The 15376-nt window shown below is 38.6% G+C and overlaps 1 protein-coding gene across 6 annotated transcripts in view; it reads right to left on the bottom strand.

Annotated features, from left to right (window-relative positions):
• Nucleotides 1-8735: 8735 nt before the first annotated feature.
• CEP170 (centrosomal protein 170) overlaps nt 8736-15376 on the bottom strand; it is a 105931-nt gene continuing 99290 nt past the window's right edge. For all 6 annotated transcript variants that reach the window (XM_076334208.1, XM_076334207.1, XM_076334205.1 and 3 more), the window contains 3 exons: nt 15237-15330; nt 12798-12849; nt 8736-11100 (listed from right to left, as the gene is read on the bottom strand). In XM_076334208.1, coding sequence (XP_076190323.1) covers nt 10814-11100; nt 12798-12849; nt 15237-15330 — 433 coding nt within the window. In that variant the 3' untranslated portion in view covers nt 8736-10813. The remainder of the gene's footprint in view (nt 11101-12797; nt 12850-15236; nt 15331-15376) is intronic.

A 15376-nucleotide genomic window follows, 5' to 3' on the forward strand; every position in this document is an offset into this window, starting at 1 on the left:
CCTGCGTTTGTAACAGCTTGTACATGCGTCTTTCTGCGTGGTAAAAGTTGGAAACTGTTCATTCATCCATCACTAATTTTTCTTCTGAATATCTGTCAGCAGGCAAATGAAAAGTACTTACAAAAAAGCAAGTAATGGCCAAAGTTATTCTCCCTCTTATGCATGTGTAGGTCCATGTGCTGACATGGAAGGGATAAAAATATTCCAGTTATGCAAGTTCCCAGTAAGTCAAAAATAAACATAGAAATTATAAGCTAGTAAATGTGCAAGTTTAGCCAGAATGATTCAAATTATAGCTCTGACATGAGAACTTCACTTTTTAAAAAAAAAAGTTTGAGAAACTTTGAAGTGCGGAAGGATTTTAAATTTGGGGAATAAAATTATTTTTGCCTGGACCACATTAAAGGGGAATTTCCATGCAGGGAACACTCAGGATACCTTTCCATTGATTTTTCTCCAATTACTTCGCATAATTAAATCCTGACTTCCTGTTAGCACTCTACCACCTCAGTTAATGAGACTTCTTGCCCAAAGTTCAGGGTCCAGCTTTCTGATTTTTAATATATTGACTCCCCAGTCATTTTCCCTGTTTGACCCCAAGCAATAGCATCCTGGCTTCTCCATTTGTCAGCATTATTTGCACATCTGGGCAAAAAACTCCTGTGTTTGAGCCAATCCCCTGCTTTTCTTGATTCTGTGCATCCTATTCACTTGTCAAACACCTTTTATTTTTTAACACTCCAGATTTAGCAACACCACCCGACTGGTTCTGGTATCTCAGTGTAGCAATGGCCCTTTCCTCCCTCTTTCACATTTTTTGAACCGGTTCAAGGGATTTCATAAAGCCCCTGAGGAATTTTCTTTAGTTGCTTCAAGCAACCCCGCGTAAGAACCACCGTTTCAGAGATCTATCATTTAACTGAACATCTGCCCTCGTTTTTGCATTACTAAAAGTTTCACCCATTCTAGGAAACAGATGTAAGCATTTAGTCAAGCTTTCGAAAGTGTTCAAACTGTAATGAACAAGATCAGCACCCTCTTTTTATCCTGTAAATTAGACGTAGGGGAAGTCTTGCTTTCCAGAGCCCTTGCTGGCATTTCCCTCTTCTTCTGCTGGATGGGCTGGAAGGGTTGTCCCCGTCCCACGAGCGACACAGCCCACAGCTGCTCTGGCTGCCTCTGCCATCCCCGTGACCAAGGTCTGCTGAACTGCAGAAATTGCCAACCACTAGCTCCTGCAGCTCTAACTCGCTGCTCCTGAGTTAGAAAATTAATGAGTGAGAAAAGCGCAGCATGCCCTCTTACCCGAGTCCTCCTGGGTGAGGAGAGAGCCTCCTCCAGATAGCCTGATTTTCCATCCAGGCAATCAACTTCCACAGAAATCTCCAACGCTTTGAATTTCTTTGCAGCATGACCTACTAGTTATCGAAATCCAGACTGGGAAAGTTGTAGCTGGTTTTGCAGGTTTACCTGAAAATTTGATAGAGGTTGGTCCAATCAAAGCTTTGTTTTCCTCAGTTCTATCTAGGAAACTTAAATCCTTTAAAAAAATGTTTTGTGGGAAGTTTCTTTTTTTCCCCCTCATTTTATTTACTTGAGGAATTTCTAGTCCTGATGGTAACGCACTTTGAACACCTTTGATTCCTGTGAGACCATACATTATTTGTGGTAGCTTGGTTCAGCAGGAGTACCAGGTGACAATTTCTTTCCTTAGAAGCTCTGCTGCTATGTATAGCAGCACTGCTTTGTCTTTATTATCCACCGGTTGGACTTCAGTGCACTGGTTTCTATCAGAGAGAAAATCAGGGAGACAAATCTAGTATATTCCTTGGTGAAATTGCCTTACAGGAGAGCCAGACTGCAGGCACAGCCAGAGCCAGGAGGGGCCAGGGACAACTTGACTGTCTTAAAGTGATCACTGTCTTAAAATGATCCTGCCTCTGGTTTCTCCTTCGAGAGCGACGCCAAAAAAACTCATACAGAACGTGGGATTATCCACTTAGCTCTGTCCTTCCGGACCCCTGAGTAAAATGAAAGCCTGATCTGCAAGCCTTTCTGGTTTGTCATTACCTTTGTATAATCCAGTGGTAGCCGTGACAAAGAAATTAGGAAACTTGATCATTTTTCAAAGGAAGGCAGATTTAATGTGCCACATGGCCTTTCTCAGGATAACAACTTTAACACTTGAATTCTTGGTAAAATGGCAGCTTAACTAGAAAATTTTAGAGGCTTCAGATTTTTTTTTCTTCAAGATGTAATCATGTGTTCAACAAGGTGCATCACCGTATTTTTCTTTTTTCCTGAAAAGTTGACAGGCAGGTGAATGGCTTTAGATCTTTTCTGAACTGCATATACTCTAGATACCAATATTTTTTTGGTATCATGATCCTGTGGACATTTAACATACCTGAACGATACACACGCAACCAGTAACTGAGGCTCTAGACCAGAGGGTTTCCACAGAACCCTCCACAAACACGTGGGGTCTACAGCTGCGTACTGTCCTACAGGGAAACTGCTTTGTGACTAACTATGCGGAGGTACAAAATATCATCTTTCATTTGTTGCTGATGATTTTTGGACAATTGAACAAAATACAGTTGCTTAGATGCCTTTCACTCTGGGCTTCTGCATACATTCGGAAATGGAATCCTTACGTTAGAAAGCTAAAAGAAATGGCTGCATGAGTGCTTCTGCAGTGCTGCAAAACTAGTTAATAGTATTTTGCCGGCAGCAAATCTAAAGCTCCAAGTATCGGTGGCTGAAAACTTCTATTGATATGATCTCTGTTAGGCCATTAAATCTTAAGATAAAAAAAAAGGACACTTTTAAATATATGCACATGAATCAAGGTAATTTGCATGGAGAATTAGAGCACTTCAAGCACAGGCGGACCATATTAATTCAAATGAAACTGATACACATCACTGCTTTCAGCGTTGTCTAATGGACAGAAATAGGGACCTGAAAAATAAATTTTCAGGAGACCTGTGAAAATTTTGAGATACGCACGGCACTGAGGATTACACGTGCGACAACTCCACGTTTAACAGAAAGAAGGAACTATCCCAAAAGGCCAAGTTAGCCTCCTGTTCCAGCCGACCACTGGGGAGGCTGCCAAGACCAGCTAGCTAACGCAGCTCTCCGGGAGAGATACCTACATCTCAGCAGCTCCAAATATGCCATCAAGGAGCACTGTTGGAAACCCAGACAGGGGAAAGAGGGGGAGAAGTGAGCAAAACTGATCTGGCTGGACAGACAGAGGTCATGGGCTCTGTCACATCCACTCGGGAGTGAGGAATAACTTTGATAGTAAAAAATGGGCACTGGCAGATCAGATGGTGCATTATTACTACCAGCAGGCTGTATGTTGTCACTTTTACTGAGATTTCAGTCGTGGCAAAGCCTTGCGTCAGCACTTTCTAGACAGCAAATACAGCAAGATTTTTCTTTGTCTGCTTTCCCATCTGTAAGACCAGGACGAAGCTATTTCCTCACAGAAATTTCTTAATGGACTAAATGTTTGTGAAGTGCTTGAAAGATTTCAGAAGGAAAGCACCACTGGAGGGTAAAATCTCGTAACTGTTTCTTTGGCTTCAGTACTGCACTGCAAGCCGACAGGCAATACTGATGTTTGTAACGTTACCTGGGCCAGCCCTCAGTGCTGCCATCTGGAAGGCTCCAGAAAGTGGCAAGACGGGTTCATTGACCTGCCGTGATTCTCCAAAGCTCATTTAGCTTCAAGCTTTTCACTGTGTCTCCCTGGAGAAAATCCTTAATTAGAAAGTTCCTTCAGCTATGCTTTTTAATCATACCTATTGCTTTATAGATTTTTTTCTACTATCCTATGCTTTCCATTTTTTGGCTCACTGCATTTTAAGCAGTAAGACAAGGTCCAGTATGTTTCCTCGTCTGGAGGAATTTATATATCAATTAAAGGAAACCATTGATGTCAGCCAGGATGAATTTCTTCCTACTAATTTTTAAAATCGTTGCTTTTGCAATGTCAGGTTAAAGCTTATAATCAACTCATTTAAAAATGATTCAAAAAATGCCTGTGCCGGGGAGGGGCGGGGGGCGCAGCTTTTCTGAATTTCACAAAACTGCATATAAGCAAAAACCAAAATGTAGTCATCTAGTTTTGCACTCAGTTAAGCAAGTATGTAACTTCAGTTACATGAACCTTTCCATTGACTTCAGGGAGACCAGCTCTGCTTCACTTGTAATAGAGTGCTGGAGCATTAGGGGACAAATGCATGATTTTATTGAACGCTTTTCTCCCAGTTGCATAAAATACACGTATTTTCCAAATAAAATCACTTCATCAATAAAAAGGAAATTACGGCTTTCTATGTTAATGTCACTTCGAACTTTGAAAAACGCTTAAATTGGCCAAAGTTAGAAATTTAGATACTCGAACAGCTTGGAAGCCTAAAAACACATTCTCAAAAACTCCAAGCGGCAAATGCTGCTCACACCAAAGAGCAAACCCTGCTCATGTAGATTGAAACATAGCACCTCTCCTAAGTTCAGTATGCCTGGTGCTAATGTCAGCGCTGAAATAAGCCACTAAGCTGTCTTTTCACATTTGTATTTGAACAACTGCTGCCCTCGGAATAAGAACTTGAGCGAAGCCACTGATGTGATTTTCAATAAACCCAGCATTTTTAAATGTGCAAAGGTGTTGGAGAGGAGCTATCTTTGAGGAGGTTGTACATTTAGAAAATCAACGCAAGAAATCACTAAAGCAACATTTTTACCTCAGACTTGCAACGGGAAGAAAGCAACTTGTACGGTGTTAAGAACATTGCATAAGTTGCAGTAACAAAAGTTGATTTTTGTAAATGATCGTTTTATCAGCCGTCCATCGTGCTGACAGCAGCAATGACACGAGGAGTTTGGTTTGCATATATCCTTGCATGTTTTGAAACAAAGAAAGAATGAACAGGGTTGTGTGGCAAATTTTTGATAGCACTTGAGTTCCCAAGTGTGCAGGTAATAAGATCACAATATTATACACCTGCATCTTTAGTCAGTTAAATAAATTTCATCTGTGAGGTGCAAAAATGATTTTAGGGAAACGGCGTAAAATAAACTGCACCGGAGGATATGAATTTGTTTGGGGGTTTTTATTCCTCTGTATGGAAAGAGCCTTCTATTGTTTCAGTCAGGTTGTTTGAGGAACTCCAGCTATTCTGCAGAGAGAAAAATGATGTGATTACTAACACGCATAATAACTCCTCAGTATTTCCAGCTGCCATCCTCTGCCAAGGAGCAGGGAGGCTGCAGGCTCTCTTGCACCTGAGGCACGTCTTGGACTCGAGAGTGTGCATCCCTGCACAGCTTCTGACCAGCTCTGAAAGCACCGCTCTTGCGGCCAAATTCTTATGTGCCACCTGCACCTCCCAGCTCTCCTTTGCACTTGAGCTGCCTCGAATTAACTGCACCGCTCAGTAGCACGTACTACCCTGGCCTGGGACTCGGTACTCCCTCCCCACCCCCATGGACTTCTGTTCTTCTGCCATTTGACTTCTTTCCAGAGTTTTTACAAAAGGTTCCTTAGCCTTTTGCACTTTATTGAGTCTCCTAATCCAATAATGTCTCTTGAGAATGTGGTATTTTGCCTGCTCATTTATTAATCAGTTGTCATACTGGGAAATGCCATTTATGTAATTTTCTCCAATAACTTTATTAAGGCATTTCGTTTCTTAATACTTTTAAAATCTCCTGAATTATCTGCAGTCATTTCTCTCATCTCTCAACAAAATCAGTCACTGATAACCTGAACCACGACTCACATCCAGGTCTGTATTACTTCCTCAATGAATTTTTCTTAACTTATAAATAACATTACCTCAGAGGTGATGCTGTGAATGAAATGTGAAATCATCCGTTAACTTTTTAGAAGTTTATATATAATCCTTGTTCTTTCTGCCCATGTGTGCATGAATAGACACACAGAACTTAGAAACCTCATGTTGCACATTTTTTTTAAAATCCTTATTATTAATTCAGCTTTTCCGGTTAAGAAAGACCACAGTTTGCTTGGAAGATAAGTCATGCTGCTGCTAAACTGTTATTTTTTTAATAGAATATAAAGACCTCTGGAGTCTTGATAGTGCTTTTAGCTAATCCCTAGGAGCAGAAAGCCTTATAAATTATAAACATGTGTATTAATTTTTAAAACAGGTCTAAGAATGCTACCCCTAAGGAATTGATGGCCTAGAGCAACAGAACTTCGCAAGGACGCACATTAATTGGTAAGTGAAAGTGTAGGGTTTATCCCTGAAACGAACAAATCTCTATTCCCTCGCTCCACCCCTAAGGCCCTAATGCTTGAATAATTTTTGCAAGTATAACTTTTGAAAATGTTGCCCTGTGTTCCCATGAGGATATTCAACAACCACAAACTCCTATTTTAATACAGCCTCCCCAAAGAGGGCATTTTGTAATACCCTGCCATTTTAAGAGCTCTCCTCAGATGTGAGGTAAGAATGTTAACATCTTACAAAATAGTAACTGCTCGTGAAGTTGTTAGCGAGACAAAGTGAGCACTGGGTTTATTTTTTCGCTATTAACTCTGGTCTTGTTGGAACAGGTAAAGATCAAGATCTTTGACACCAGGCTTCCAGTTATCTTATCCTGCTTTAAAGCATTTCCAGGGCTGCATAATCCCACTTGTTTGCTAACTACATCTTTTCCTCCAGAAAGACATGAATAGCGAGAAAAGAATCTGAAAAGGAAATGCCTTGCTCCGCAACCACTTCTCTGTTGGCTGTCACTTGCAGGAACAGCACTGGGTAAGGCTTACCAAGTTGAAAACAAAAATTGTTTTTACAAGATTACTGAGCTAGTGCAGCTGGAAATGCTGTTCTTTAGCATTAGGCAACTGTCCTTGGGCAATATTGCCAAGACCGATATCGTCGGATGTATTTAGTATCCGGCAAGCGTGGCTGAACTACCAGGACTGTAACCCTGTCAGCATTTACAGATGTGCTCTACTTCAAGTCAAAGATGACATTCTTGCACTTCTAAAAATGGGATTATTTATCAAGATGAAGCTAAGCAACTTGTATGGTGAGCGGCAAAGTTTCTTCCTTGTAATTCTCTTCAGATACAAAAGATGTGGTGGTGTAAAATCCCCTTGGCACCTAGTGAGTGGCCTCCTTTTACTGTACACACTATTTCACAGAATGCTTCACGCATTCCTGCATACCCTTTCTTTTCACGGCCGCATGTCAGAGCAGTAATTGTAGATCTTTTCTATGCTTGAAATCTTTCCAGTTAAAATTACAAAGGCCTTCCAACAGGCATTGACTGAAATTCAGGTTTCGGTATGAAGCAGCATTCTCTTCTGAGGCTAAAGTACCAGTTGCTTTTGGTATAATGTACATGCTGTAGTGAAACACCGCCTTGCTGTTTGTGATCAGGTCAGGCACACAAATTATACTCTTAGCTTTATTTCTGTATGCTACAACCAGATGTGAGTGTCATTAGAAGTATTTCTTGGGTGTATAATTAGAACAGTGTATGTAGCTAAGGGAGGAACCAACGGTGCTGATCAGAAAAGGCGTGAACTCGGCTTTCCCTGTGTCACTGCATGTCAGGCCCGCTTGCTGATGTCAAAAGGAAGCAGGGGACCGTTGCAATCTGGCTGGATTTCCCAAGTACTTCTGAAAAACATCTTTGCATAACCTTGGCTCAAAGTATAGTGGATAGACGAAAATATTAGTGGGAAGACATAACAAAATGCTACACTATTGCTTATATAAATGGGGCTCCGCGCATGAGAATATTAACCCAGAAAAGTGCATTCCCCTTACTTGTGCAAAGACAGAGGGATACTGGCAACAAGCGAGGAAACAACAGCAGCCAATGAAGCTGGGGAACATGAAAAAGTCCTGAGCACCTGGAAAGCCCTTCTAACTTTTCCATGTCTTTGACTATACCGAACTGGCATCTCTATTTTACATTTTACATCATTATACATACATCATTACAGCATCTCATTTTACATCAGTAAAAATCTCCTGCCCTTCTAGAGCTGAGTGCTATTGAGTGTTACCGTGTGCCACTAGCGCAGTCTTAATGCCATCAGACTGGGGATACAAAGGAAAAATAGCTGCACAGAAGCAAGATCAGAGCTGGTTGCTGCCAAGTCACAGCAAAGCTCGGCAACACTGAAATGCGTAAGCTGGGAAGGAATCCTTGGAGCTTTATACTAAACTCACAGTTTTGTTCTTGCATGAAGCTAGCTACAGAAGAGGAAATTTAGTGTCTTGCAGGAAAGTACGTATGGAGTCGAAGCTGGGACAGAAGAACAAAAGGCACCAGTCTGGAGCCAAATCAGAATGTTCAATAAAGTTTTCCCGTATATGAAGGAGAAGGAAAGCAGTCTGAAAAGCACCTGCTGTTGCACCCGGCAGGTGCATTAAAACTCATTTACTTTCATTCTACAAAGGGAAACACAGTCACTGTTTGGTGACTGGCATGCTGGACTACTTTTCCCTCTAGCTTTGTGCACAAAAATCAGTTCAAGTGTGGAAATGAACCTGAGTACGGGAAAGTGAGCCAATACTGTCAGCACAGAATAAATGATGCAGCAGTGGCAATAATATATCTTTTTCCAGAGAAAAGACGTTTACGAAAAAATGTCATTTCCTATTTCAGTACAGGTAAGTTAGACTGCAGGGAGACTGTGTGAACTTCCCAGCTCTCAATTACATATTCACACATTTGTAAAGTTCCAGAAACACTTTATTTAAAAATGGAGTTGTAAATGCATATAACAAAATAACATACATAATAAATGTAACAAAAATAAATAAGGAGAACATGTTCATACAAAATAAGAACATAGTAATGCAAAATGCTTATTACAGAACGTAAAGGTAGAAATGCCTGAAAGAACACAAACAGAATCTCGCATGAAGAGCCTGCACCTTTAATCCTTCCTAGCCATTTCCTACTTCCCACTCGAGTCTGCGGAAAAATTATGTTCCCAAGCATTAAACAAAAGAAGGAATTATGGTGATGGTTTGGTACACTCGGTTTTCAACACCTAGCTCTAGTTTCAATTTATTTTTGCCCTTCTGCGCCTTCTAAAACTTTTCTTGTAGCCTCTGTAAACTAGTGTAGTTCAGGCTTCCACAGTTAGCTGGAGTAGAGCATATTGAGTCATACATGAAGGCTGTTCGCTTTTAATTTTTTTAAAGAAAATATGAAATCCATTATACAACAGATTAGTGGTTTTGTTTTTACATCTCTACAAAAAAAGTTTTTGCATTTTTATTAACTGGTCCAACTTTTACTGACTTCTGAAAGCCTGTACAATTTAAAAGTGTACAGAAAGTAGTTTTTTTAAACAAATGTCATATAGGATTATTGCTGAAATATTAAAGACCATTTCATAAAAGCTGCAAAACTGTATCTTTAACCTTAATATATAGAGACTGATGCAAACATAGGAAAATTCCAGTCTATTAGTTACATTTAACAGAAATAACATTCCTCCAAATTACAGTGTTCTGGAAATACAAAGTAATTTACTTTTATTTTTATTATTATTTCCAAATGTTAAGTTACTGGGACAACTTATAAGGAAAATAGGCTTATATAGGAAACTTTAAATAGACTTGCTTTTCAGTGGCAGAAGCAAAATGTCTATGTTAGCAGTCGTCTTCCAGAATCCTTTTAAATATGTAAGACAGAGACAGCTTTACTAGCAAGACTACAGGAAAATATACAGAAGCAAATAAAATCATTTGCTTGGGAGTGCATCTATCGATCAAGCAAATTATGACAACTCTATTTCCAAGTCCCCTAAAGAAAATTTTACATCTCATGATCATTCCAAGGAACAGTAATTTCTTCCGTAAGCTTATGTTGCATTTGAATTGGTGAGAGCCCATTTGCCTCAATATGCTTTAAAATGTCCCATGTTGCTGTATGTTTAAATTTGTTTCCTAGTTTCAACCAACATTTGGACAGAAATGAGATATGAAATACTTCTACTTTCATTAACATCAAAAAGACATTTGAAGAAGATCAAAAAGTGCCAAATAGTCCTTTCAGAAAGTGGATTAAAACACTGCAATGATAATACAAGTATAGTATTATCAGTTTTCTATGTACACCAAAACACTGCTTGCTGTTTAATGATATCGATATGTTCACCTATCACTCCCAGCAAATCTTAGTGCAAACATAATATGTGGACTTTGTAAACCCCAAGACAATTTACGCAGCAACAAGGTTATATAAATCACAGAACTGTTTGAGATTTTCAGTACACAAGAATGAATGCTTTCTGAAATCTGTCTTACCTTTTGCAGTAATGTGTCACTGTAGTCAAAGATATTGTTTCCTATATAAATCATCTAATTCAGAATCAAATGTAACTGTTCAACAGTTCTGTACAAACTTTAGTGGAGGAAGTCCATTCATTAGAGCAGCTTGGCAAAGAGATCTGGGGTTTCAGTAACATTAGATGTTAGACTGCTTGCATGGCTTTTAAAAAGAAATAAATCTATTAAGGGAGAACTGCTGATATAATAATTCTTTTGCAAAGCACACAACCACAAAGGGCAAACCTGCCACAATCTGCTTTCCTACACTGGTATCTATGCATATCTTTATGATTTGACAAGGATTTGTGTGACAATCAAAGCATCACAGTTAAAGAAAACTGGTTTAATAAAACAACTGCTGCTTAACCAAGACTTTTTTTTTTTAAATTATAAAACCAATATTATAATTTTTCCTTTATTCCTAAACATTCCACATGAAAGGTGTTTGTATCAACACTGAGATGTCACTCACGCAGGGTGGCATCTTCCTCTTCCCTATCTGGATTAAACCTATTGAAACGTATGCTGCAATCAGACTCGGATTCAGCATTCTCAAATTCAGCTGCAACAGGGACGGCAGCGGGTCGAAGAGCCCGAGCTTCAGGCTGGCAGTTTGGCTGCACTTGAGGGCGGGTACTTTGGGAAACGGGACTGGACTTCGGTTTCGGCTGAGCTGGTAAGATGGGGCTGGCGAATCCCAAGTTGCTCAGAGCATCCAGGGTACCATCAGGGTCGATCATAGCATTAATTGCTAAGCAATCAAGAAAAGATGAAAGGGATAGGGAAGAAACCATAAAAAATACGATTTTCTGTTACCACAAAAAATATGAAAATCCCGTTCTAACACTTTTATTTTTATAATCACAGACATGAGCTTTTATGTGTGTTGCCCACTACAAAGGGGTGGTGTATCCACCATATATGTAGCTGACACTTATATTTAAAAGCATTTACATATATCAAAACTTTAGATGAAATGAAACTGCACAAACTAAAGACTGCCTGATGTGTGGACAGGAAAGAGAGATGACAAACCGTCTATGATTAGCTTATAGGGACTGAAAGATGGGCTTTTTAGTCATGTTTAAGGGGCTTTTACTCTAATATTACCATTCTATTATGCTTCATTCAACAGCCCCCCCCCCCCGCCAAATATCCATAGCTGCTAATTCCATGATTGAATGAAATTTGTACAAAAGAGCAATCATTTACCCTTTTTAATGCGTAACGATGGACTTATTGTCCCTCTTCCTCCACATAGTGAGGGCAAACTGAAGCACCTAGTACAGTTTCATTTTACTGTACCATTAACACGTTGTCACATTTAACAGAACTTCTCTCTTTTTTATTTCCCAAACTGTGTTACATCTATTCGAACACTACTGCGTACACAAGGAAATTATTTAGCCTCTTTCTCTGGGCCTTATTTCTTTGTTATGTTCTCTAAACACAATATAATTTGTAATAAATTAACGTTTTTTAATTATTGCTGAGTATGAAACAAATACCAATTTGTTTATAAAGGTGGCTAATGATTCCTCCTGAAACATTCTTTTTTAAAACATGTTTTATTGTAGGATTAAATCTGAGTACTAAAAATAACAAATATAGGCAATTTACAACAAATACGGTAGCGATTATATATAAGCATGGACCACTAATCCATTTGATCACTCCAATTTACGCAATCAACTAAGTATAAACAGTACACAAATAAAATTGCAACTTCTTCTTAAAAAATACTCAGTTTTTAGGTTGATTTTGATAAATGGGATATATGTCTAAATAGCAGACTTTGTAAGCACAACATACTTCTTTCCATTTTACACACAGGTAAGTCTTTGCACGTGAAAAGCAAAGTAACTTTTCTATTTTGTAGTCTGTGGACTCCACAGTTACAAAGAGTGGATTCAGCAGTGTGAAGGGAAGATGTCAAGAGCTAATCCTAAATTTTCATTTTATTGTATCAGATGAAGTTGGGGTTTTTTGAGATTTCCTATAGATTATGGTCCCAGTGCATTCTTTATACTGAATTGTGCTACACATGAGGGTATTACTGATGTGCAAAGACTATTTTATAAAGCCTAATCTCAGGATTCAATATTTAAAGCCTAATCTACGCTTCAATATTTACCCACAAAAATATCTCTATTAAGAATGTTTCACAGATAATTCCTTTAGGATTCTCTGGGCTATTTCATTTTTAGTTGAGCCTTTTCTCAGCCATATAAAAAGATATCATCACTCTCCTGTTTTAAAATAATTCAGTGATGTTTCTTTACCAAATGTGCCAGCAATTATATGATACTAATGTACATAACTGATACTGTGAATATATTTGAATAAAATGTGATAACTTTGTTTCATGATATACATATATATAGATATATATTAAAAAAAATTTAAAGCAAGCAACAACGAAAGAGAAAAGTGAAAAAAGATTTGTACCTTGCAGCTGTTTCTCAACTCGTTTCAGTTCCTGTAAGATCGATGATATTTCCTAGGAAAGAAACAAATGTGTTTCATTAAGGAAAAAGAGACTCAAACTACCTATCAGCAGTAAACAATCCCCCTCCCCAGCCTTTGCAATATGCTATTTGTTGTCCCTCCTGGTATGCCAGGTTGTCCCTCCTGGTATCAAGAACACCCTTGCTGGTGGTGGCCCAGCCATGTCCACCATGGGTCCTGGGTGGCAGTGCTTGAGGCTGGACAGCTGCGGCCCACTCAGAAATCAAGAGCTCCTCCACAATGGCTGATCGCTAGGGTCAACAAAACCTCACTCTGTCCCTTGCTCATCTGCCTGCGCTACTTCTTCTCAAGCACAGACTTACAGACACCACGGTTCTGTCGAAATGGGGCAAAGTAACAGCAAACCTTTAAAGGAAAGTTACAGTATAAACCCAGTATTAATGGAATAGGGTGATTTACAACCTTGTTCAGATATAAGTCAGAATGGTAAGATGACTGCATCGGGATTTTGTCTGCAACCATTGGGCCCTGTGCCCATGAGATCCTGTACAGCACACCAATGTTGGGTCCCCAGCACTCGTTTGCCTTACAGATTTTTCTCCTCTGTGCTGCACTACTTGCTAACACAGATGTAGCAACAGCAACGCACTCAGAAACACAACAATCATTAAACGTACCACATCTTAAATGATAAATATGTAAATCCTACAATTGAAGGATCCTACACTGAAGAATACCGTTAATCCAACTGCTGAGGAGAGCTATCAGTGGTCTTCAAAAGCTGAAAATTTTCAAAGGCACTGGTTTCCAAAACCCTTTTAACCCGTTTCAGAAACCCATTCAGTATTAAGTAATGTGATTTTTGTGGGTGGCAGAGAGATTGATTACCTTGGATTTTACAAAGTCATTATCTTTAAGCAGATTCCACATCTGAGCTGGACATAAATGTACCAAGGACAAAACAAACATCCATTACGATTGTCCTCTGTTAACTTTTAATAACATTCTGTGGTAAAAATAAGCACTGCATTTGAACAATATATTGCTCTGAAAACTGAGCAGAAACTTGAAAATCCGTGCATAGACAAAAAAAGCCCCATACACTTTCAAACAATGTGAGATGCTTTAATGCACTGAAAGAAAATTTTGTAAAATGCTGAACTTAGGAATAAATATACAACTAAACTTTTTCTTTTTTAATGAATGCCTTAAAACCCCATATTCATGGCATTTAGAATATAAAACACTAAACTCTGATCTTATTCTGGAAATGGATAGGATAAGAGAAACTCCTTCTATCATCATACTTCTAAAATTAGAAACTTCCATGAGTAACTTGCTTAATTTAAACTTTAAAAAAAAACCCCAAAACTGTCAGTGTATCTAATAAACTATAACACTGAGTTACTAATGATTGCTTTTAAAAAATATACCATTCTGCAGAAATTACAGGCCAAGTTTTTAATACTTCCAGGAAAAATCAATCTGGATGAGTTTAATACTCATGGTGAGCTAACAGAGAAGTGCTAGCCAGTTCAATGTCAGAAGAAATGTGTTCACATTTTGCTTCTGAGCAGCCCAGCACAAAGTATGTGAGAAGGAGTTTACTCTCCCAACTTTCCCTCAGAAAAGAAAACTGCCTCTGTAAGCTGACATTCTTAACAGCACGGTACTCCAGACGGGATAATGTAGCTAGACTCTCCGCCTGCTCTCACATGCAGAGATGTTTTTAAAACCCTACGCTCTGTGTCTAGAAGCAGAGAAGAGTACTAGGAAACAACATGTGTGCTCCGTTCCCTCACACTGTCACACAGTCTGGTTATGAAATGGCCCTAACTAGGCAGGGGTAGAAGACTACATGAATCAACTAGAATTGTAGTTAGTACCCTATGGTTATCACTTCCACACAAAATCAACATGATTATTTTTCATTGAAGAATGCTTTTATTTCAATGTGTCTACAGATTATTTTCATTCACATATAGCAAAATATTTCTCTAAATATTAATAATTGGTAGTAATAGTATTAAGTATTATATTAATATTAAGTATTAATAATCAGTAGGCAAAGTAGTCTTTAGACTGTAAAACAAGTTCATTCGAAAGCAATCCAACATTCAAACTAGTGGCCTTGTGTTAAACAAAAGTACTGATGGTCTAAAAAGTCTGAACCCCTTTTATTGCATTCTTTATCTGAGATTTTCCCCTGAACAATTTCTTAAGACTGTTTCTTTATAAGATAGTAAGTCTTAGTAATTATTAAAGAAGACTAGGTTTATTCTTGAAATATAGAGTGTCTAAATAAAACCTTTTAAAGATTTTTGCCTTTATATAATTGAAAATAACACATTCCTCTACTGATTATTTACAAATTAGGTAAGAGGCTCATTCAATCCCAGAAAAGGTAACTATTCATACCATGCTTGATGTTTTCACAATAGGAACTTCACTTTCAGCTCGCAACTTATTTTCAATTTCTTCCCAGTTTCTGTCTTTGTCCTTAAATAATATTCTAGAAGAAAGAAATTCAAGAACAGTATGTTTAAAACAGACAAAAA

This window comes from Aptenodytes patagonicus, chromosome 3 (genome assembly GCF_965638725.1).
Source record: "Aptenodytes patagonicus chromosome 3, bAptPat1.pri.cur, whole genome shotgun sequence".
NCBI classification, from domain to species: Eukaryota; Metazoa; Chordata; class Aves; order Sphenisciformes; family Spheniscidae; genus Aptenodytes; species Aptenodytes patagonicus.